Source organism: Medicago sativa, chromosome 3 (assembly GCF_051527215.1).
Source record: "Medicago sativa cultivar Bolivia chromosome 3, Bolivia_mono, whole genome shotgun sequence".
Lineage (NCBI taxonomy): Eukaryota > Viridiplantae > Streptophyta > Magnoliopsida > Fabales > Fabaceae > Medicago > Medicago sativa.
In genome coordinates this window covers 22,613,705-22,637,715 of record NC_140751.1, presented here as the reverse complement: position 1 = coordinate 22,637,715, position 24,011 = coordinate 22,613,705, and the positions used below count along the sequence as shown (strand labels likewise).

Sequence of the window (24,011 nt, the reverse complement as noted above, 5' to 3'; positions counted from 1 at the left end):
TATCGATTCTACAAAAGACCTTGAGTAAAATCCTTCGTTTTTGATTGCGATTTTACGAGTCCCGCTTTTGCAACTCCCTTTCGACTTAAAGTAAAGTCCCGATTTTGATAACCTTGCATAAACCTGCTTCTTTGGTGCGTTCACATGTTTCTTTGTTAGATCATTTGTATTTTTGTCAATGTTTACCACTTTTTTCCTCCTGCAGTTATCAATATGTTGTCCAATACCTTTGCAATAAGAACAAAAGTCCGGAAGATTCTCATACTCGAAATCAACAAAGAAGGCGTACCCCTTCCTTTCTACCCCAACACCATATCTCAATTGTTCAGATAAATCAAGGTCAACCAAAACCCTAGCAAAGTGTCCAAATGATCTTTCCATTAAAGGTTAACTTGAAATCCTATCAGTACATATGGGTGTTCCCACGCTACTGGCTATTGCAAACAAAATGTTCTTCCTCCAATATTCCTGTGATAAGCCAAAAATACGGACCCAAACTTGAAAAGATGTTTGTCGCTGCAAATTAGGGCTAAAGTCTTTTGTCCAGGCAAAGAGTTTCAGTATTCCAGGGTTTAAATTCCATGATCCTACAGACCTAACACTTCTCAAATCCTCTACAGATGAAAATGAAAATTCGAAGACACCCTTACCAATAGAGGTTATACCCCCATCTTCCAATGGATTTCCATAAGGTGGCTAGCTTGATTCTCACGCTGTCGACGGTAACCGGAGCGGAACCCTTTGGGAGAATGATCCTTCCTTGAAGATTGTGTTTGCATGCTTCCAATCCTGCTTCATATTCATGATCTGGAATCTCAATAGCTAATCTATCACCTTTTAGGCAAGGTTTTGGTAACTGGCTATCCGGAATATCGCAAACATTGTTTAATGCTTGCGCAAAAGTTTTTTGCTGTGGAATAGGCTTAGGGTTAGGTTTAGAAGTGGATAGTGGAGGTGTAGGAGAATCAGCACGGAGACAAGGCCATGAAAGGATGAAAGGTTGATCGATGGTTTTAGCGGTGGTCATGGCTAAAAAATGAAAACGGTGGTAGCTAAAAGGTTGCTTAAAGGGAAGGTAAGGTTACAAAGGAACAGTAATTAAATCGCACTAAAATCGCCTCAATTTCACCTGAGCACATATTGCTTTTTCCCTTTTCAACCCCACATATACAATTAACTTTATGAATAAAATACTCTTTTGGTTTTTATTATAAGAAAACAAAATAATAATATATTCATTAAATAAGTGATATATGTTGATACATCAGTTATTTAATAAATCGAAATAATAGATTTATATTATAATTATTACGGGATAGAATATCAACTTTGACTATAATAAAAACCGATGCTACCAGATTCATTTGGTAGTTTGGTGCAATTGTGCTATCTAGATGTCTCGCACACCGAAATCAAAAGTTTACATGAAACAACAGGTGGGATTTAGTATGGGAAAGTGGAGTTGTTTCCCACCATGGGAAAGTAAATATTGACCATTAGATAAAGTAGAGAACATAATTTTATCATACACACTCAACACCAGATTTTTTTTCTATGCTCACCAACCACTAGCCGTCCCCAATTCTGCTACTTCCTCTCCTTGTCAGTTTTTTTTTTCCTCTAGTATATTCATTATTCTGGCAAAAATTACAATGATAGAGAAAAAATATGGTTATTTTTCTCAAGCTTCAGGATGCTTTCAAGGAAGAAGTCAAGAATTGCTTCTCTCCAAAACAAAATGAGGAGTCTCCTTCCAGTTTAAACAGATTGGAGTTCAACTGATTCATAACCTCTTATTCTTACTTAACCCCATCTTTCATATTTCAATTAATAAAAAATTCACAGATCCAGAGAAATCAAATAATGAACCTAACATAAAGATCCAAATTTTCAAGAACCAATTGCAAAATAAAGAACAAAATCCTTGGATTGAATTTGGGTTTGGTTTTTAGATTGGATGAATTGCTTTAAGGGGTTAGAGAGAACCACATACCCAATGGAATTTTTTTCCATGAATAGGTTTGTATCGTGTTCTTGGCAGGGGATCAGTTACAAACTTCAAACCCATTACCAAAGGTCGTCATTTTTCATAAATTCTAATTGAAATTTATCTATCATGTCATGTTTTAATTTATTTGTGTAATTTTTTGCCACTGTAGAGAGAAGGAGAGAATCATATGCCCATGGAAGTTTTGCCATTGAAATATAGGGAATAGTTTTTGAAAAATCTATTTTTCTGTAACTGCCAAGGATTGAAGGAGAGGAAGAAGGAGATCTGTCGACGGTGAATGGGTGTGGGGAAAGAAATTTGGTGTTGAGTGTCTATGATAACATTATGTTCTCTACTTTATCTAATGGTCAATATTTACTTTCCCATGGTGGGAAACAACTCCACTTTCCCATACTAAATCCCACCGAAACGGCATATGTAACTTTCACCTTTTTCAAGGTGGCATTTAGGGTGGGTGAGGGAAAGAATTTCCCACCATAGGAAAGTATTTTTTTTACCATTAGATCAAAATAAGAGCATGATATTATCATACACTCCCAACACTATATTTTTTTAACATTATCTCTCACCAAGTTCCCTCTCCTTCGTGTCCTCCCTTCCCCCTTCGTCAGGTTACCACTTACCACCACCCAGCAACCTCTCAAAAGTCAAAATTCACTTAGTTATCAACATGGTTCCCATTCCAATAGCTTGAATTACCATTTTGCAAAACAAAATATTTCTGATTCACCATTTCTAGCATTTTGGTTATGACCCAAACCCGAATTCACAAACGGGTCTGATGAATATCTCTGTCCAAGATGTGATGAAAAAATCAAAGATTTGTTCAACAGTGTGGGAGGTTTAAATTTGTCCCCCTTTGTTGGAATTTTCTCACTTCCACCACCCACCAACAGTGAACTCAAACCCACATTGTGTTCATGTCCAATCTCAATCTAATCACTGAAATTCCAAAACCTCTTTCCAGTAAAAAAAATATCTTCTTCTCCAAATTATCCTATTCACGTTTAAGAAACCTATTTGTATATTTAATTATCACTGAAATGTTCTTCTCCAAATTAAGAACTTTTCAATTTTAATTGTTTTTTGGATTTGATTGAAAATAAATAAATTTGACAGAAAAGGTGTTAAACAACATAATATCAGAGAACAGCTCGATTTCCCGATTGTCGAGGAAGACAAGATCGGAGCAGAAGAGTGGGCGAAGGAACAGTGCCGTGAAGAGGTTGCTGATCGTGGGTGAGCGGAGGTTGGCTGCGGTGGCCACTGTGGTTGAACGGTGGAAGAAAGATCCGGTAAAGTGGTGGGGGCAAAGAGGAAGATGAAGTAGAGGGTGAGTGGTTAGATTTGATACTGACAGACCATGATAAAGATGTGTTCAGTACTTGATCTAATGGTCAAAAAATACTTTCCCATGGTGGGAAATTCTTTCCCTCACCCACCCTAAATGCCACCCTTTTTCAAACCATGCTTTTATCTTATTGCAATAATCTCAATGAATTGCTCGTTCATGTTGGAAAGTTGATTAGTTTACGTCACCTTGACTCATTGCTCGTTCATGTTGGAAAGTTGATTAGTTTACGTCACCTTGACATAAAGGAGATGCCAATGGAAATTATTGGGCTGGAAAGTCTTCAAACTCACACCTTTTTTGTAGTGGGAAAGCAGCACATCGGGTTACGTATCAACAGGCTTAGAAAATTCCCACACCTGCATGGGAAACTTATCATCAAGAACCTACATAATTGCTTAATTTTTCAGGGATCAAATTAAGTTTTACGATTTTTTTCACAAATTAAAATTGGACTTTACTCTTAAAAATAAATTATAAATCATAAAAATTTAAGTAACAATATGGCGGGATAGAAATTGTGAGATGAAAAATCAAACCAATCAGTTAGGAAGAAAAACTTATACCAACCAATGAGCTATTGAAAATTCATAAGTGGATGCACAACCACAATTTTTAGCCAATGTAATCTTGAAAGAGTTGGAAAAGTCATTATAATCTAGATGAGTTAGAAAACGAATGATTCTTATTAGAATGACCTTCAAAATGCATCAATATTAATTCTTTTGAGGGAGAGTTTTTTTTAATTCATTATGGTTCTATCCGACTCGAGGTATTAGTATCTACAATTGCACGCAGAGGAAATTCAGTTTACAAACACATAAAAATGATACTGTAATGTCGAAAGACTCGAAACAATCATCATAACGTAACATATAAGTTAGAAAATAAATAATTCTTATTAGAATGACAAATAAAGAGACAAGACTATTTGTCAAAAAAAAGAAAGAGATAAGCACTAATTTGTTTTTGGTTACGTAGACAATGACTATATAGAGAGACTAATATGACTCTTTCTATAATTTTGGTAAAATTTTAAAATTAATGAATATATGGACCTACTAAGTAATAGGAAAAATCACAACCAACAGACCTTTTTAAGAATCGGCTTTTTAATTTTTTTTTTTATTGGAAAATTGTTCCTCTTATTCATAATATTCATCAACCTTTTTTTTTGACAAATAATATTCATCAAACTAAAAAATTGAAGCCAGAAAAAAATAATTCAAACTCATTTAAAAAAACAATACTTATTCTTTGTGCACTCCTTCGTCTTTCTTTCTTTCCTCTATTCTCTTTAATTTTTTTCAACCACATTTTTTTTAACCTCTTGTTTTTTTAGCAGTTGCTTAATGCAAGTAAAAAGAAATAAAAACATTTTTTTATAAACATCTTGTGTCCCCGGTTTTTGATTAAGGACATTTATGTAAATTTAAAACTACGCATATTTTTCTTAATACTGTTTCCTTGCATACTGAACTACTAAATAATATTCATCTAATTTTTTGTCAAAAAAAAATCATCTTATTTTCTCCTTTCAAAAAAAATTATCTTATTTTCTATTTATTTTCGCTTCTTTTAACTTTATTTTACTACATATGCCTTTTCTTGATCAACCAAACAAATGGTAAAGAAAATAGGGATTAAGTTGCACAAATTTTTTTCTCATAAACTAAAAATAGCTTGAACTTTTTTATGGATTAAATTGAGTTTTGAAATTTTTTCAAAGACTAAAATCGGACTTCACATTATATACGTTGAGGTCGTGTTTCAAACCCTAAATTTCTTACTTATTCATGTTAGAGGTGCCTCAACAAGTGAATTTCTTGTCACTGAGATAATTGATTTTAAAATAAAATTTTGACTTTACTATTAAAAAAGAATCATAAATCGTATAAAATAAGTATAGACATGATGTGAAAAAATTTGTGAGATGAAAAATAAAACCAATCAGGTAGTAAAAATAGGAAACCAATCAATGCTTCTATAATACGAGAACAATGACTTTCAAGTCAATGTACATTTACGACCTCTCAAAAAAAAAAAGTCAATGTACATGTACGACCACAATTTTTTAGCCAATGTAATGTTGAATGATTAAAAAAGTCATTATAATGTAATGGATGAGTAAAAAATGAATGATGCATAGCCAATGTAATGTTGAAAGATTATAATGTAATGGATGAGCAAAAAATGAATGATGCATATTAGAATGACCCATCGAAATGCATGAGCCAACTTTAAGTTTGATCTCTTTTCCGAATCGGCTTTTTAAGTATTTTTTATTCGAATAAATTTTTTATGACACATTATCGTTTTCGATCTAGAAGAGCAGTATATATTTTTTTGTTCTTCTGTCATTACAACTCTGGTTAACTTTAAAGCATGAGATTATTGCAAAACTATAATAAGTTAAGCTGATTTAACTACTACAAAATCTCAATTGAGTTAATTCAATGATCATATCAAACATATGCATCATCTATATGTAAATTTAATAAATGAGATTTATTAATCTTTATCCAATAAATATAATATATATATGGATTATTGATGTCCTATGTACAATAATCAATGATCAAGAACAATTTTGAGTATGATAATAAAAGACTTTATTGTAATCTCTAATAATAAATCTATAATTTTAACCATGGACTTTATCGCAACCATTTAACAAAAACTGTAAATAAGATGATGAAAATCAATAATTGGGCGTACTTAATCGTGAAATTGATTTTGATACGTTTGATTACTTTTGAGTAAATTGAATTTCTTTTATTATTGGTTCTAACATGAAGATAGAAATTGTACGTGTTCATTCTAACTGTACGTCTGTACCATAATTAATTATACCACCATGTATATAAAATAAGAAAAATATTTTATGATTATGAATTTTGTTATGGTTATTTTTATTTTTTAAAGAAGTTAAAATGGAATTATAATAACCAACCTTGTTTACTTGCCCCGATTTTTAATATTATTTTATTAATATACTTATTAGATAATATTAGTATTATTATTATTAGTAGTAGTAGTGTTGATTGTTTGACATTATTATTTTTTTATTATTTTTATTTAAATTAAATATGTTTTAACATGTTTGGGTGAGGTTATTTACTTAATTGGGATAGAGACATTGGATTAATAAGGGTAGCATATACTCCCTCCGTTTCAAAATGAGTGTCGTTGTCGCGTCATTTTTCGGAGATCAAGGCTATTTGATTAGCTTATTGACTCACTTTTATTTCACGACTGAACATTTAATTTTATTAAGAAAAAGGGGAAAAAAGTTCAAACACCCCATTTTGAAAAGATTTAGGGTTCGGGGGTTAGTTACATAAAGGGAAGGTGTTAGCACCCTTTATGTCCGTAGTACTCTACGGGAACCTCTTGGTTTCATTTAATTAATGTGCTATAACTTGCTTGTTTTGAAAAAAATGAAGTTTGAAATGGTAAAAGAAAGGAGACCTAGTTTATCTACATTTTATTGATTTGGAAGGACGAGTGTCCTCTGCCTACGTACCCGTGAGGGATCAAAATCGCGTAGTTCGTGGTTAAAAAACTGACGTTTGATTGGTTGAGTGTTTTTTATTAGTTTAAAAAAAAGGTTTTAAAATGAAAGAAAGCCAAAATGGCAAATGAGAATTTGTTTGTGTTTTTTATATTTAAAAAGAGACTCAAAGTAGAATTAAATTGATTGATGTTTGATTAAGAAAATAAGAAAAAAGACGGCACTTGATTTAAGATCAATGTTTATTTAAAAAATATTTTTGTTTGTGGTTTTCAAATAACTAGAATATAATTAAACTAACAGAGCATAAAGAAATAAAAGCGTAAGGACCCCATGGTGGCGTCGGACCACCACAAAGGCCTTTTACCTAAACTAACAAGCATAAACATACACCCACTCACGCACACATGTACCTATGCTATTACAAAAATACCTATTAATACATTCTATGGTCTGCGAGAAAATAAATAAAATACATTAAACCTATATTTACATTCTAAATTATGTGCAATAAAGGAAAAATAAATTACATTAAGGCCTATTTACATTCTAAGTTATGTGCAATAGAAATAAATGACATAAAAAAAAATGAGCATGTAAATATGCATGAAAATAAACCTAAGCTAAAAAATGAATGAACAATTTTACATTAAAGCCTAATTATACATTCTAAATTATGTGCAATAAACCACAAATTGAATTAAAATATGAAATACTAAAACTAAACTAAAATGCACATGAACTATTTACGTTCAAACCTAATATGCAATCTAATAATAAAAAAAAAATGCTTTAACAATAAAATAAGAATGCAAAAAGAACAAATTAAAGTAATATGCGATGCATGACATAGACCGTAATAAATATGAAAACTCATGAAGAAAAGAAAGAAAACGAACATGATAAAAAAATGGAAAGGAAAAGAATTGAAAGTGAATGAATGCAGGGAAGGGGGTGCAAGAGTTAAAATGGGGGTGTAGTAATCAAAATCAAATGACTGGGCCTAAGAGGGAACCGGTTTTGGGTCGGTTCAGGGAGTATGTGGGTTGAACCGGTTTGAGGGAATATATATGGGTTGGAAACCCATTTTCTTTCATTTGGATCATTGCTTTCTCTCTCATCTCCTACAGACTCTCTTCTTCCTCTCGTTCCCTATTCTCTCCATTCTCTCTCAGTTCCGTCATCTTCTCCGTCGAGAAGTGCGGCGACGGTGGTGGTCCGAGCGGCGGTTAGCCACTATGGGAGGCGCTGCCGCCGCCGTTAAAGTCCAGAACAAATCCCCCCTTTTTAATTTTTGTCCTAATCTACTTCTTTCTTCTAATTTCGATTTTAATCTCAAAATTTCTGAAACTAAGTCAACAGACCCTAGATCTACAACAAGAAGCACATAGAAATATACCTTTTTGGATTCGGTTGCCTTGTGATGTCGGGAACGGCTTGGTCTCGTGGAGGCCGACGCCGGTTGTTGTTGTTCTGCTGGTTCTCGCTCTAGCCGCTGGTGTCCGGTTTCGGTTTGGTGTCGTCGAAAGCTGGCTTGAGGGTTTCAGTCGATGTGCTTTGCTATACCGTTTGTGGGTGTTAGTGGTGAGGCCTTTTGATTGGGTTGCGTCTGGTTGTGTGATGTTTGTATGCTCCTTGGTTGTAGGTTCCTTGCGTGAATGTTGTGGGAATGGCCGATTGGAAGAGCTGGGTTGTGTGTAATCGTGTTTAATTCTGTTGGAATTATTGTGCTGTGGTGGAAGGTTGTTGGTGTCGTGACAGTTTTTGAGTTGGGACTTGTTACGATTCAAAAAATATTTTCTTTGGATGTTTTGAGCGTGTAAGATTGTTGCCGGTTTGGTGAATTTTTCGGCCCCCCATTCTGTGTTGTAATGCAGGTCCTTTATAGTGTTAGGATTTTGATTCTAGGGTTTGTTAGGAATGGGCAGAAAGTTATGTGGTTTGGGGAGAAGGAAGGCAATCTGTTCCTGGATATTGGCTTGTGAAACCGTTTTTTGGATGAGGATGAAGAGAAGAAGTGTGTGTGACATACTTTGGGTGTACTTGGACAATTTTTTGGTTTTTATGAACAATTAAAAATAATAATAGAAATAATAACATATGAAAATAAAATAAAAGGATTGGACTTATCTAAAAGAATGAAATAATTAATTAAGAAGAAATAAATGGCTAATTAAAAAATGACCAATTAAAAAATAAAAATCAAATTAATTTTAAACAAGATAAAAGATGGAAATAACGACTAATAAAAAAAATAAGAATGATAGAGAGAAAAAGGGTCCGACTTGGAATTAAAATGAGGTATTAAAATACCTCTCTGTCGAACTTTTCACCGAAAAGTGAAAGACTTAATCAGGGTCAAAGGGCGCGTGTCGGTGTATGAATGTAGGACCTTAGGTCAAAAATTGGGGTATGACAGATGCCCCTATTTAAGTTTCTTCGTCCGGAGATTTGAAGATGGAATCTTTAACTCGATCGGAGCGAAGAGACTTAAATATAAAGTACACCAATTTTGGACCTAAGATGCTATGAATGCTAGTGAAATGCTTGTATGAATGCAGGACGACAAAGTTGACTTGACTGAGACGAGAAACAACGACGAGGTACCCAAATTCGTTGAAGAATGGGATCCGACTCCGCTAGGGGGAATGAAGTTTCATTGGGGAAATGATTGTCTACTACCGTATTGGTTTGGAACGATAGCTTAATGAAGACAAAACTTTTTAGCGACATCACTTGAACAGCTAAACTGGGGATGACACTGAAGAAAATAAAATGTGATTCCAAAACTGAAACATGACGAAAGGTAAACTCAAGCGGTCCGTTGTTTAGGACTGGCAGCTTGAAACAAGATAAAAAAGACTCAAGCGGTCCGTTGTTTTGGACTTGCCACTTGAAACAAGATAAAGGTGGACTCAAGCTGTCCGTTGTTTAGGATTTGCCACTTGGAACAAGATAAAAAAAAAGACTCGAGCTGTCCGCTGTTTAGGACTTGCCACTTGAAACAAGTTAAAGGTAAACTCAAGCTGTCCGTTGTTTAGGACTTGCCACTTGAAACAAGATAAAGATAACTTGAAACAAGATAAAGGTAGACTCAAGCTGTCCGTTGTTTAGGACTTGCCACTTGAAACAAGATAAAAGTAGACTCAAGCTGTCCGCTGTTTAGGACATGCCACTCGAAACAAGGTAAAGGTAGACTCAAGCTGTCCGCTGTTTAGGACTTGCCACTCGAAACAAGGTAAAGATAGACTCAAGCTGTCCGTTGTTTAGGACGTGCCACTTGAAAGAAGATAAAGGTAGACTCAAGCTGTCCGTTGTTTAGGACCTGCCACTTGAAACGAGATAAAATGTAGACTCAAGCTGTCCGTTGTTTAGGACCTGCCACTTGAAACAAGATAAAGATAGACTCAAGCTGTCCGTTGTTTAGGACTTGCCACTTGAAACAAGATAAAAGGTAGACTCAAGCTGTCCGTTGTTTAGGACTTGCTACTTGACACAAGATAAAATGTAGACTCAAGCTGTCCGTTGTTTAGGACTTGCCACTTGACACAAGATAAAATGTAGACTCAAGCTGTCCGTTGTTTAGGACTTTCCACTTGAAACAAGATAAAGATGAACTCAAGCTATCCGTTGTTTAAGACTTGCCACTTGAAACAAGATAAAAGGTAGACTCAAGCTGTCCGTTGTTTAGGACTTGCCACTTGACACAAAGATAAAGGTAGACTCAAGCTGTCCGTTGTTTAGGACTTGCCACTTGAAACAAGATAAAATGTAGACTCAAGCTGTCCGTTGTTTAGGACTTGCCACTTGAAACAAGATAAAAGGTAGACTCAAGCTGTCCGTTGTTTAGGACTTGCCACTTGACACTGACGGGTGACATCTCTTGACCACACACACTGGGGATGGCACTTTTGATGATGAGAAGGTGAATGTCAGATGTTCATGTGTAGAAACTTGCGTCTTGACACAATGATAAGTAGAGACCAAATTGAAAAGACATGACCGAAACAAGATTTTGGTGACTAATGCAATCATGTATGAATTGATATTATGTATATGTTATGTATATGTGAATATATGAATAAGTGAAAGTATTAATGTATGATTGTATGATTGTATGAATGGATGAATGTATGAATGTAACTTGTATGATTGTATGAACAGTATATGACAGACGACCCGATGAATCGAGACAGGAATGGTAAGGTGGGAAGTGGACCAACATTGCAGTACTGAACACTCAGCAAACTTCCTTGGAGGTGACCTCATTGGGGACAAATCGAGCCGTTGATGGGATGAATCCTGGCACAAGGTGGCAACTGATGTCTCCTGGGGATAGAGCCTATTGTTAACCAAAAAGTCTGGAGGAAGTCGCCATTTGTAAACCGGCGTAAGGTGTACTTCCATCGGCATGCTTCAACAGTCATATTTTGTATATATATTTTTGAAAATCCCTAACTTTTGCCTGGACCGCCCTTTCAGGTTTTCAGTCCACCGGGAATATATTCCTCTTTTTGTGCCCCTAATTTTTGCCTGGACCGCCCTTTCGGGTTTTCAGTCCACCGGGACGCTCTCTATTGCCTAAGCCGCCTTTTCAGGTTTTCAACTTAGCGAGCATTTATTTTTGTATTACTTCTTTTGTTGTTTTTTTTTACTGTGAAAGCATCTTGCTCGAAGCGAAGGTCCTCTTCATTGTGCTTAGCCATGTTTCTCTTTCGGAATGTGACCATTTTCGAGGCTGATGCTAATGTACGCTTCAACTACTCACAAGTTCAGATAGAGTGTGTTTGTTGTTCACAGTTTTCAAAAGATGTAAAAAAAAAGTTTTGTATTTCGAAAAATTTTGCTTCAAGTATTGTTATCAAAAATAGAAGAAATTTTGCAAATAGAATAAATGAGAATTCCAAATAAATGGGCACAGGCTCAAATTTGATGAATCGAGTGGTGACCAGCCAATGGCGCAGCTCCACGGATCTTTGAAATTTTTTGGAAAATGGTAGATATATGGAAAGGTACATTGAACACAATAACCGTTATTCTCCCTAACAACTTTGAATGCCCCTGTTTCGAGTCTTTGATCTTCAAATGTTTCGAATCGGAGGTTCTTTGATAGCAGGTATGCCCCAAGTGGATTGTGCCTGACCGGATGCAGTTACTTTGTCATGATCCTTAACTTTTGCATAGATTGCCCTTTTGGGGTTTTCAATCTATCAGGATAATCATCATCATGTTTTTTTTTTTTGTCTCTAATTTTTGCCTAGACCGCCCTTTCGGGTTTTCAGTCCACCGAGACGCTCATTTTTGCCTAAGCCGCTTTTTATGATTTGCGACTTATCGAGCTTTTATTCTTTGACAGAGTATTTCTTGACTGCATCGGCATTCATGGGACGTGTGAGTTTGTCACCATCCATAGTTGAAAAAAGTCATTGCACATGGGCCTTCATAGTTAGGCATCCATTTTATCCCTGGAGTCTGGTTGGAAAGTAGTACAAAGTTCCCTTCTTGAAATTCATGGGGACGAACCTTTTTGTTAGAAGCTTGTTTCAAACCTCTTTTGATATGTTTGCACAAAGTCGTCATGTGTTTAAATTCGATCAAGCTTGGACTTTAGCAGAACTCCTATTGACGGGACTTCGACCTTCACGGAAAGCGCGACCTCCATGTTGCATATTGGGGAAGGAGGGGGGGCTGCCCCTATTGAAATGTGTACTGAAGTACGATATTTGAGCAAAGCGAATGGTAGCACGCCGAGCCAGTCTTTGTAATTGAATGTCATCTTCTGGACAATCTCCTTGATATTTTGTTTGCAGCTTCAATGGCTAAGATGCCCCAATATGTGAGAGATCTCGTCGGGAATCTCTTCATTTTCCTTTTTCAGCTTCGGACATAGGGAACTCAAAGTTGGAAGAGAGTACATGGTTAACGTGTTCAACGGGTTTATTAATGCATGATTTGATTATTGATTTTGACAAGTTATGATTATGCAGAATTTTTTTGGTTTTTTGTATTACCATTTTTCCAGAACAAAGCACAAAATAAAGAACAAAGTCGGGATCAAAACGACCTTTTTATTAATGATGAAAATGCTTAAAGCAAAAAGCCCTACACCAGTTCACTTTCGTCTCGGGCAGAACGAAAGGGTTTTTTTTGAAAAGCAGCAAACAACAAACCAACGCATTATTTGAACAGATAAGTAGTAGAAGGAACATCAAAAACGACCCAAATGTGGCTTGCAAGTTCGAATTCAATCTTCGAAAAGCAATATATTGGCTTCAATTAGCTTCTGGACTTCAATCTTCAAAGAGAAACAGTGCTCGATGTCATGGTCGGGTGCTCCTTGATGGAAGGCACAGGAGAGGTCAGGTTGATACCAAACCGGCAACTCGTTAGGTGCCCGAGGAGGCGCTCTAGTTTGGACAAGGTTCTTCATGAGAAAGATGGGAAGCAGCTCCACATATGTCATTGGGATTGGGTCAAACTGCATCTTTGGAGCCTGTTGTCGAGGTTGTTGTTGATGTTGGTGTTCGGGCCCCTGTTGGAACTGCGGCTGCTTCGACTCGGCCTTGGAGAGTTGTGATCTCTTGTCCACACTTCCCTTCTTGTTTGCACGAGTGTCGTAGGTGCGAGTTGGCCTTGGGCGAGGACAGTCGGACCACTTTTGAAACAGATTGACCTCTATGGAAAAGAAATTTTGTGAGACTCAGAATTGAGACTATGAAATGCAAAATGATGCATGATGCTTATGCAAAAATAGACACTTTTTTTTTTATCGAAGGACTTATAAAAGCAAATTTGTAAACATCATAATTGAAAATTTCATTGACTAATTAAAGTACTACAAGATAATTCCCTTTTAACAAAACTGAGCCAAGGGATGGACTCCAAAGTACATCACAAAAAGCTAGAAAATAACATAAAGTGGTGAAACAGGTGGGAAACTCTTGAGCTCTTGTAGTAGACTACTCCTCGAAATCTGGGTGCGCCCCTGCGAAGAAATCGATGCACTCCTTCTTTCTGATAAATTACGCAAGCGTCACACTTTGGGCTTGGATCTGAGCATTTTTCTCGATCAATTGTCGCTCTTTGTTAAGGAGCTCATGCTTGAGTTGCAGTATTTCCACATCTTTATCCCCTACTTCAGACATAGCTTCTTCGTACTTCCTTTTCCAAGTAGTACACACACGGTTTAAGTCAGCCATTTTCTCCTGGTACTTCTCTTGGGTACTGAGGGGTAAGGGTAAAGGTAGTTCTGGGGTAGTTGATGACAAGTACCTCGGTAGAGGGTAAGGCATCCTATGCTTAACAGCTCTATCGATAACCCATTGGGTATAGGTTTCATAAGTGAGGTCCGACTTATCCCCCAGTTGATTGCTGTTTTTCCTGCGGATGGTACGCCAAGCTTTCACGAACTGGTCTCTCATACCTTTGCTATCGGTGAGGTTGAGATAGAATGTGCCCTCAAGTGCAATGTTGCAAGGCTTTTCTTTCATAGGATACCCGAACTGGCGTCTAGCTAGGATAGGGTTGTAGCTGATTCCCCCATGAATACCGAGGAGAGGCACATTACCGAAGTCTCCACACGAGTCAATGATGGTTTCGGTATCGTAAGCTGGGTTGTACCAAACTACGTCAGCTGGAGGGAGGGACATGATTTTCTCTGCGTATATAGCTTTGTCTTTGGAGAGGTAGAATTGAGGTAGGTGTGAGATGTACCACCTATAGAGTAAAGGTGCATAACAAAGGATGGTTCCACCCTGCTTATCGGTTCTATGGTGGATGGAGTGGTAAGTATCAGCAAGGAGAGTAGGGACAGGGTTTTTGGTGAGGAAAATTTGGATGGCATTAGCATCGACAAAACCATTAACGTTGGGGAAAAGCACAAGGCCATAGATGAGCAAGGCCAGGATGGACTCGAAAGCAAGAGTATTCTTTGATGCAGCAAAAATGTTGGCTTTACTGATTAGGAATTTGGAAGTTAGCCCCTGGATTTTCTCTTTCCCTTTGGTAGTGAGGTTATCAGTTATGTCGGATGTCTTGAGGTGAAGGGCTTTTGCAATATCTGATGCCTTAGGGGCCCCCTCGAGACCACTGAAAGGTACTATATCAAGTATGGGTAGACCGACCAAATAGGAATATTCTTCAAGGGTGGGGACAAGCTGGTAGTCCGGGAAGGTGAAGCAGTGGAGGAGAGGATCATAGAATTGGACCAAAGTCTTGAGGATCCCTTCGTCGAACTTTGTATTGAGAATCTTGAGCAACTTCCCATGATGAGCCTGAAAACCTGCTGGATTAGTGATGACATCTCCTAAATTCCTCAAGCTTTCCAGATCTTGGCTTTGGAAGCTATACTTCTTAATACTCCTAGTAGTCATATCTACAATGTTTACAACAAAAACTTGTTTAAGTCCTTCGATATTTTTTTATGAGAAAAAGTTTTCATGAATGAATGCATGTATGCATGTTTATGCTCAAAGTACATAGAATACATGGTGGTGAGGTTAAGTCCACATGTTGGAGTCAAGGGTAACAACGTCATTTGTAAAGGACTATGGTTTCATTTGCACTTGTAACAAGGGTTCTACCAAGTTCCCAAATTACAACTACCCTTATGAATATATCGGTGTATAGGAATGCTCCTAGTCCAATATAATCCACAAGGAAGTCTAGTTTGAGTGTAGTATCGCGTGACAACTAAAGTCAAGAATGATCTTGGTTTAGCCACCGCACTACGTCCTAAAAAGGCCAAGATGGGTTAAGGGTTACTAAGGTCCACGGCTTCGACGGACACTCACGTTGAAAGTAATAACGTCGACATGAATGCTCATGACAACAAGAGTACTACCTTCCGCGAGGCCTCCACCGAGTAGGGTTATCACATGTGCACATGGTCCAAGAATGCTCTTGGTATGACACTATGATTATACCCCGTCCTATCTTATATTTCTCTCAAGTCTGGGTTAGGACTTATCTCACCACTCACGTTAAAAGAAGGGAGAAAGAAGGCGAAGGGAGAACATATATATACAAGTATTTCCATCTTTTATTTTTGATTTTTTTAAGCAAGTTATAGCACAAAATTTAAATAAGACCAAGTTAGGCTCAACCCTCTTGGGGGGGGGGGGGGTCCCAGTGAAGTCGTCATTTCTGTCGCGTCATTTTTTGGAGATCAAGGCTATTTGATTAGCTTATTGACTCACTTTTATTTCACGACTGAACATTTAATTTTATTAAGAAAAAGGGAAAAAAAGTGCAAACACCCCATTTTGAAAAGATTTAGGGTTCGGGGGTTAGTTACATAAAGGGAAGGTGTTAGCACCCTTTATGTCCGTAGTACTCTACGGGAACCTCTTGGTTTCATTTAATTAATGTGCTATAACTTGCTTGTTTTGAAAAAAATGAAGTTTGAAATGGTAAAAGAAAGGAGACCTAGTTTATCTACATTTTATTGATTTGGAAGGACGAGTGTCCTCTGCCTACGTACCCGCGAGGGATCAAAATCACGTAGTTCGTGGTTAAAAAACTGACGTTTGATTGGTTGAGTGTTTTTTATTAGTTTAAAAAAAAGGTTTTAAAATGAAAGAAAGCCAAAATGGCAAATGAGAATTTGTTTGTGTTTTTTATATTTAAAAAGAGACTCAAAGTAGAATTAAATTGATTGATGTTTGATTAAGAAAATAAGAAAAAAGACGGCACTTGATTTAAGATCAAGGTTTATTTAAAAAATATTTTTGTTTGTGGTTTTCAAATAACTAGAATATAATTAAACTAACGGAGCATAAAGAAATAAAAACGTAAGGACCCCATGGTGGCGTCGGACCACCACAAAGGCCTTTTACCTAAACTAACAAGCATAAACATACACCCACTCACGCACACATGTACCTAAGCTATTACAAAAATACCTATTAATACATTCTATGGTCTGCGAGAAAATAAATAAAATACATTAAACCTATATTTACATTCTAAATTATGTGCAATAAAGGAAAAATAAATTACATTAAGGCCTATTTACATTCTAAGTTATGTGCAATAGAAATAAATGACATAAAAAAAATGAGCATGTAAATATGCATGAAAATAAACCTAAGCTAAAAAATGCATGAACAATTTTACATTAAAGCCTAATTATACATTCTAAATTATGTGCAATAAACCACAAATTGAATTAAAATATGAAATACTAAAACTAAACTAAAATGCACATGAACTATTTACGTTCAAACCTAATATGCAATCTAATAATAATAAAAAATGCTTTAACAATAAAATAAGAATGCAAAAAGAACAAATTAAAGTAATATGCGATGCATGACATAGACCGTAATAAATATGAAAACTCATGAAGAAAAGAAAGAAAACGAACATGATAAAAAAAATGGAAAGGAAAAGAATTGAAAGTGAATGAATGCAGGGAAGGGGGTGCAAGAGTTAAAATGGGGGTGTAGTAATCAAAATCAAATGACTGGGCCTAAGAGGGAACCGGTTTTGGGTCGGTTCAGGGAGTATGTGGGTTGAACCGGTTTGAGGGAATATATATGGGTTGGAAACCCATTTTCTTTCATTTGGATCATTGCTTTCTCTCTCATCTCCTACAGACTCTCTTCTTCCTCTCGTTCCCTATTCTCTCCATTCTCTCTCAGTTCCGTCATCTTCTCCGTCGAGAAGTGCGGCGACGGTGGTGGTCCGAGCGGCGGTTAGCCACTATGGGAGGCGCTGCCGCCGCCGTTAAAGTCCAGAACAAATCCCCCCTTTTTAATTTTTGTCCTAATCTACTTCTTTCTTCTAATTTCGATTTTAATCTCAAAATTTCTGAAACTAAGTCAACAGACCCTAGATCTACAACAAGAAGCACAGAGAAATATACCTTTTTGGATTCGGTTGCCTTGTGATGTCGGGAACGGCTTGGTCTCGTGGAGGCCGACGCCGGTTGTTGTTCTGCTGGTTCTCGCTCTAGCCGCTGGTGTTCGGTTTCGGTTTGGTGTCGTCGAAAGCTGGCTTGAGGGTTTCAGTCGATGTGCTTTGCTATGCCATTTGTGGGTGTTAGTGGTGAGGCCTTGTGATTGGGTTGCGTCTGGTTGTGTGATGTTTGTATGCTCCTTGGTTGTAGGTTCCTTGCGTGAATGTTGTGGGAATGGCCGATTGGAAGAGCTGGGTTGTGTGTAATCGTGTTTAATTCTGTTGGAATTATTGTGCTGTGGTGGAAGGTTGTTGGTGTCGTGACAGTTTTTGAGTTGGGACTTGTTACGATTCAAAAAATATTTTCTTTGGATGTTTTGAGCGTGTAAGATTGTTGCCGGTTTGGTGAATTTTTCGGCCCCCATTCTGTGTTGTAATGCAGGTCCTTTATAGTGTTAGGATTTTGATTCTAGGGTTTGTTAGGAATGGGTAGAAAGTTATGTGGTTTGGGGAGAAGGAAGGCAATCTGTTCCTGGATATTGGCTTGTGAAACCGTTTTTTGGATGAGGATGAAGAGAAGAAGTGCGTGTGACATACTTTGGGTGTACTTGGACAATTTTTTGGTTTTTATGAACAATTAAAAATAATAATAGAAATAATAACATATGAAAATAAAATAAAAGGATTGGACTTATCTAAAAGAATGAAATAATTAATTAAGAAGAAATAAATGGCTAATTAAAAAATGACCAATTAAAAAATAAAAATCAAATTAATTTTAAACAAGATAAAAGATGGAAATAACGACTAATAAAAAAATAAGAATGATAGAGAGAAAAAGGGTCCGACTTGGAATTAAAATGAGGTATTAAAATACCTCTCTGTCGAACTTTTCACCGAAAAGTCAAAGACTTAATCAGGGTCAAAGGGCGCGTGTCGGTGTATGAATGTAGGACCTTAGGTCAAAAATTGGGGTATGACAACGTCACACCGATAGGGTATGTCCGTCACTCACATAACAAAGGGATAGTAGCAATCCAAAATATTTATATATATAAAAATCACATTTAGGTAGAAATTTAATTCAAAATATAATAATGTTGGATTGCAAAATTTATATAGTTTTCTACATGACTTTTAACAAAGTAACTTACTTATTGTAATCCCATTCAAGGATCTTAAGGATAATAAGTAAGAAATATATCATCACAATTTACAATTCTTATGTCTCAAATTAAATATTGATAGGGGTACTCTAATTATATTTGACATAAGTATAAAAAATTAAGGTACATTGAATAATAACAATTATACTAATAACAACACACCGATAGGGTATGACTGTCACCAATATAATGCTAATCTATTTAACAAAATTTGCATAATTGTATCCACGATAGATGAGATTACAATTATACAAATCAATAATGTTTATGCTTAAGAGATTATGATAAAATAATATCATGCATAAACAATTGTACTTAATTTACTCAACTTTGGTCATATTCAAATAATAGAAAGATATGTGAGATTTATCCGATGAATCATATGAGAGTAAGGAATGTTCATAGAATTTTCTCATAAAGAAATAGTAGAAATATGATAGTACAATTTATCCCCAAATAAAGTTATATATAAATGTTTAAGGTGTCAAAAAATTCCAAAATTTATGCCAAAAGAATCAGAATAATAATTATTAATAATTCGGCATATAAATTAAAGAAATATTGGAATTATTTAGACTTGACACGTGTAAGGCGCGGATGGGTAAAGACAGCAGTTTTATTTATTTTTTAAAAACAGATCGGGTAATGGAACAGAAAACGGGTTGTTTTAACCCGGAATAAACCCGGTTCGATCTCTCTTGTTTTCATCGTAAGGAGACGTATTAATTTTAGGGTTCATCGCTTTTGTTTATGGATTCAAGGAGAATCAGAGATTGAAATTCTACTACTTGAATAACACCCTTATTCAAGAATTATACTTATATATTGGGTAATTACATGTATGTTACTCGGAGAACTACAAGGAACGTAATCCAACAAAATCCAAAACAAAAGGATTGGCTTGAATCAGATTTTAGTGTTCACGTCCATGTAGATAAAACAAAATATCTAGAGAATGAACACGGTACAATTGGAATTTGCACGAAGTACATATATTCACACAATTCAATCAAGTATTTGATGATCAGAATTAGAATAGCCATAATCCTATCTAATTGGCTCTGATACCAATTGATAAAATTTTAGGACTTAACCATGGATCATTAAAGACAGATTATAGCATATCATCACTAATAAAGAAGGAATAAGAGATTGATTGTGTACCTTTAAGATTTAGGATTCATGAAGATGGCTGTCAGAAGGATGAGAGGGATGACTACCCTCATTTCGTTTAGCACCAGAATGTTCAGAATTTAATGGTCAACAATGTTTAACCGTCTGATGGAATGACGTTTAAATAGCTAAACGGCTGAGGGCGGGACTTCTCGTTGGGCTTAGCTAAATGGTCCAACCCATCACAGTCCATTTATAAAAGAATAGCCCAACCACACATATTCATCAACTAATTAGTGCTCAACATAATAGACCATAATTTATATTATAATATTAACTTATAATAATTGATTATTGTCAATCCATAATTGATTAATTAAATAATTAATCCAACAGTGTACTTATGTGGGTAGTAATGGGTTTTGTTTCCATTGTTTTTTTTACATGATCTTTTAATTAATTGTTAAATTCATGCTCTAATTGATTGCTTTGATTTAGGGTATATTATTTTGTCTAAATTTTCTAATTATATATTTGATTTTTTACGATTCTGACGAAATTAAACAAATTTTATGGAAGAATAAAATTAGGGTATAAACGAGCCTAGTGATGCTTTAAAGTGTCCTGTTATGTCAATAAGTTTGAATAGCTTAATAACTTCTCCATTAGCGGCCCTTAAATTATGATATATAAATAGATGTTAAACCCCTTGAATAGACTCTCATTATAGCAATTGCATGTTAAACCCCTATTCCATTATCAGAGCTAGGATGTTTTACTTGATTCATTGAATTTGATAGCAAGATTTGACTAAAAGAAAATACACAAATTAAGCATATTATTCTTGGCCCCTTATATCAAAATATGGGAGAGATATCATTGCATAATTATTGGTGCAGATTCTTTAGTTTTAGAAGTCAATGCTTTTATTCAATTCCAAAAGGCTAATTCAAAATACATGAGGAGATTTGTTTCATATGTGTTAATGTGTTATGCGCTGCCTTGATTGTCAATAGTTATAAGCTACTGTAAGTATTATTTATTATTTTTACATGATAAAGATTAATTAAAAATTTAGTTCATGTTTTCTTTTATTCAATGAATTGAATTGATGAGTTATTTGACAATGTGTTATATAAAGAGTTGTTATTAGAAGATGTGTTGATTTAAAGATGTGTTATATAAAGATGTGTGATTTGAAGATGTGTGATTTAAAGATGTGTTATATAAAGATGTGATATTTGATGATGGTGCGATTTAAAGATGTGTATTTGTCGAGTCATTTAAAGATGTGCATTGTCGTGTCATTACTTGGTGCTCATGCATTCATGGTCAGTCCGATTTAATGATGTGTTTAAAGATGGGGGATAAATCAGTAACATACCTCTGATATCCAAAACCGGCACCACATGCATATAGAGTCGAGTTAGGAACATTGCATACATAATTGGAAGTATATTTGAAGATGTGTAATTTAAAGATGTGATATTTAAAGATGTGTTACTATTTAAACATCGTGTTGTTCAATGATGTGCTTCTATATGATTATGTGTGAATGATCTGTATTTTTCTAAATGTGTACTTGATATACTTAAATGGTGTTGATACTTGTATGTTATATAAGATGTTGATTCATGGCTATTTTTTTTTTTGAAGAAGCTAAACTTGATTCATGGCTATTGATTTTTATTAAACGAAGGTTTATATTTAAATGTGAATATTATCCGTCTGTGATATATACATGCCTAATGTAAATGATGTATTCTTTGTTCTGGATCTATACATTTGTTTATGCATTTCTTATGTTGAATATATTCTCACCCTCTAGCTGCGGGTTGGGCGCCTGCACCCTTGTGGTGTAGATTTGCAGGAAGAAGAAGTTTAGTAGCACCGAGTCTCTAAGGATGGCTTTGGAACCTACTTGTTTACTTATTGCTTTTGCGACTTTTTATCGAGTCGAAGCTCTGATCTGTGACACTAGGGATTGGGGATTTATTCTCTTTTATATTAGGTTTTAGGATTCTTTTGAATTTAGTTTTGATGTTGATACAAATGATGTGAAATTAGTTACTTTGATATTTTAAAAAAATTATTCTGCTGCTACATTTTCAATTTAAATTTAGTATTTTTGAATTGAAGAAAATGTGTGACACCCTTGCATGTTTAATTAATTATTAAATTTTAATTAGAAAATAATACGTGGGGTTTAGGGTGTTACATTATGTATTAAGACAGTAAAGTTAATAATAAATTTATAAGTGTCGAACAGATTTCCTAATTTTTTTTATTAAAGTTCACTAAGGTATAGGAGTGTTCGCGTTGCAGTTTGGTTCGGTTTTGAGCAAAAAAGTCATCCAAACCGCGAGATAAAAAAGCACGCGGTTTGGTTTGGTTCGGTTGATTTTTAAAAAGTCATCCAAACCAAACCAATGAGTTTTGGATTGGTTCGGTTTGTGCGGTTTATCGCGAGATAAAAAAATATTACATTAACTCTAATATTGCCAACTTGTTACAAAATAAACATAGGACATTTTATTTTGATGTTTATAAGATAAAATATTGGGTAAAACTTATATCAAAATAGGTAAAATTAAGAAGAAACATAAGCATGAAACAAATTATTGGGAAGTAAAGAAAACAAATTCATCACTGGAAATGAATTGAAAGAGATGGAAAGGAATTATAATCGAACATGATGGTGCAATGATGGAAAAATCGAATCAAAAGAGATTATTCTTGAGCTATGTAATTGGGCTAGTACATATTTAAGTAATATTCATTATTCTTGCGGTTTGGTTTGGTTTGGTTCGGTTGCTGAGATGCAAACCGCAAACCGAACCGAACCGCACGGTTCAGTGCAAAAGTCATCCGAATTCATCCCAACCAAGTGCGGTTTTTTACGGTTTCGGTTTGGATTGGTTTGGTTTGCGGTTTTTCTATTGGGTTGGTTCAGTTTTGAACACCCCTACTAAGGTATGTATGGATGGGTATAACATAATAAAATAAAAATATGACCGGTCCAACGATATTTTATGTCGATAGACATTCTCCAGCCATTAGATCCCAATAGAAATATTAAATAATTATATTGAACGAAAATGACCACTGTCACCAAGAAAAGACCATTAAAACTGAATTATGTATTGTCAATTTATGTCGCGTTCCACACACTTTCAAGTCCTTCGCTATGCATGGGTGTGATGAAAGGTTAGTCTCTTTGGGGAGAGAATTGTCAATCATTGCGGTTTGCGGTCATATTCAATTTAAAAATTAATCTATATAGTTGTACGCAAAAGATATTCGATTCAATTTTTTTAATGTAATATGAAAAGACTCGGAACAATCATGATTATGTAATAGATGAGCTTGAAAATGAATAAGGCTTATTAGAATAGCAAATAAAGAGACAATGATTAGTTGTAAAAAAAAAGAAGCTTAAATGATTAAATTGTAACACCTTGTTTTCCCAATATAAATAAATATAAAGAATATCAGAGTTTTTCATCAGAAACGGAGCATCACATTCATCTTACAACATTATCCACAATTATAATAATAGAAAGTACTATTTATTAAAATAACCAGCCTTTATAAAAATCCAATAATCATATGCGGCGGAAAAGTTTTACATCATCTTATAAAATCCTTGGCACTAAAGGCCACAACTTAACATCTTAAAATAGTCTTCATGAAATTAGTCCAACAATAATAAAAGAAATACGTAACAAGGAAACAATGCATCAAACAATCCCCATCCCGTTACGTATCTGATAGGACCAAACCGCAAGCGCACGGCCTATCGAAGTAATAGTAGTAAGTAGAGTATCGTTCCGCTAGGGAGTTGTGAATTCAATTAGCTTTTAGAGAATGATTAGAAGAGAAGAAAGATTATGAAATAGGGGGTTAATTGCTGAAGATAAATAACAATAATAATAAAAGAGCCTTGGGATTATTGGT

The 24,011-nt window shown here is 35.2% G+C and overlaps 1 protein-coding gene and 1 pseudogene across 1 annotated transcript; both read right to left on the bottom strand.

Moving 5' to 3' along the window:
- Positions 1 to 318: 318 nt before the first annotated feature.
- On the bottom strand, positions 319 to 1,027 carry LOC146936425 (uncharacterized; annotated as a pseudogene).
- Positions 1,028 to 13,667: 12,640 nt separating this feature from the next.
- On the bottom strand, positions 13,668 to 15,987 carry LOC146936424 (uncharacterized). Its single transcript, XM_085751269.1, has one exon. The coding sequence runs from the start codon at positions 15,246 to 15,248 to the stop codon at positions 13,899 to 13,901; it is 1,350 nt and encodes a 449-aa protein (XP_085607395.1). The 5' UTR covers positions 15,249 to 15,987; the 3' UTR covers positions 13,668 to 13,898.
- Between the last annotated feature and the right edge of the window lie 8,024 nt (positions 15,988 to 24,011).

What these genes read in the sequence shown, in the direction of transcription:
- LOC146936424 (XM_085751269.1), bottom strand. Translation starts at nt 15,248, where the DNA reads ATGACTACTAGGAGTATTAAGAAGTATAGCTTCCAAAGCCAAGATCTG.